Source organism: Juglans microcarpa x Juglans regia, chromosome 8D, assembly GCF_004785595.1.
Source record: "Juglans microcarpa x Juglans regia isolate MS1-56 chromosome 8D, Jm3101_v1.0, whole genome shotgun sequence".
NCBI lineage: Eukaryota > Viridiplantae > Streptophyta > Magnoliopsida > Fagales > Juglandaceae > Juglans > Juglans microcarpa x Juglans regia.
The window spans coordinates 35,487,536-35,488,954 of NC_054608.1; the positions used below are offsets into that span (position 1 = coordinate 35,487,536).

The 1,419-nt window shown below is 41.2% G+C and overlaps 1 protein-coding gene across 1 annotated transcript; it reads left to right on the plus strand.

Annotated features, from left to right (window-relative positions):
• Positions 1–244: 244 nt before the first annotated feature.
• On the plus strand, positions 245–909 carry LOC121242471 (UPF0481 protein At3g47200-like). The gene is made up of 2 exons (XM_041140317.1): positions 245–295; positions 406–909. Exons 1-2 carry the CDS (start codon positions 245–247, stop codon positions 907–909), a joined length of 555 nt encoding a protein of 184 aa, XP_040996251.1.
• Positions 910–1,419: the final 510 nt, after the last annotated feature.

The window sequence follows — 1,419 nt, forward strand, 5'->3', positions numbered from 1 at the left end:
CAAAGTCGACAAAGGAGCTTACGTCCCCAAGATTGTCTCCATTGGTCCATTTCATCATAATGAGCCAAGTCTACGAGCTATGCAAACTCAAAAATGGCAGTTTCTCAATCGCCTTATTCAAAATCAAACAGAGCAGCCAAACCTTGAAGAAAGTCTTAAAAATGCCATGAGAGGATTGGAAGAAAGGACCAGAGAATTCTATGCACATGACTTTCAGGCTATAGAACCAAATGATTTTGTGTAGATGATGCTTCTCGACGGTTGCTTCATTGTAGAACTCCTGCGTTTCTACGAGGTATTAATTAGTTATATGTTCTAATTAAGTTGGTTTTTCGCTCTAATTTTCCTTTAGCAATTATGATCACATGATGGAAAATTGATCACAATTATACTTCTTTCTTGTAGAAAAATCGTGAGGGGGAGCCCCTTTTCAAAACACGTTGGACACGGACAAATATCTCTCGTGATTTACTTTTGCTTGAGAACCAACTCCCTATGTTTGTGCTGCAGAAGATTTTTGAGCTTACTACCTTCAAGGGGCAGGCAAATCTCATTACGCTTGGTCTCCGATATATTGAACCCTTGAGACCTGGAAGGCACAAATTTGCAGCACGTTTGTTGAACATGGATGCTGATGGCAACTATATACATCTATTAGATTTGTTTCACTCTGCCTTAACTTCAGGGGATACTTTAGGGGATAATCATGTATACTCGCAGCAGCCTGTAAAGAACGAAAAGAAAGAAACACGTGATCTTATGCTTCCTGGGAAAGGTTGGGTGCATAATGCCAAAACACTTGGTTATGCTGGTGTTAAGTTCGAAACAAATTCTGGTAGCATTCTCGATATAAAGCTAAAAGGCAAGACTATAAAGATTCCGACCATTACCATCGATGATAGCACTTGATAGCCTATGAACAAAACAGTCGCGATGCAGCTCCATATTTTTGCTGTCTTGCAGTGTTCTTGGACAGCATAGTGGATACGGTCGAGGATGTCAGGATTCTTCGTGCTGCCAGGATTATCAAACAGGCAAAGGGAGGAGACGAGGAGGTGGTCCATCTTTTCAACAGCCTCACTAAAGAGCTGGTGTTTGATATTGATGAGGATGACTGCTACATGATCAAGCAAATCGAAAAAATCAACAGTCTTTGTCGACAACACGACACCAGAGTCCGAATTCGCCGTCTTCTCGCTAGGCTGAACTACAAAGGATTACTCAAAACATTCTCTTACACCATGGTCACAATTACCTTAGCCTATATCGCGGCCAATAATGGCAGCTCTCAGTATGGCCATGGATCAACTCCATCATAACCATTTCGACAAAAACAAAACACCATTTGAAATGGTTGATGCAGGTTTATCTGGTGGAGCTGATATCGATGAATGAACCCTATGGTTGCACATCATTTAG

Bases quoted from the DNA above. Each gene is read 5' to 3' on its own strand.
- LOC121242471 (XM_041140317.1), top strand. From the start codon at position 245: ATGATGCTTCTCGACGGTTGCTTCATTGTAGAACTCCTGCGTTTCTAC. The intron at 296-405 runs GTATTAATTAGT...TCTTTCTTGTAG, and splicing joins AACTCCTGCGTTTCTACGAG to AAAAATCGTGAGGGGGAGCC.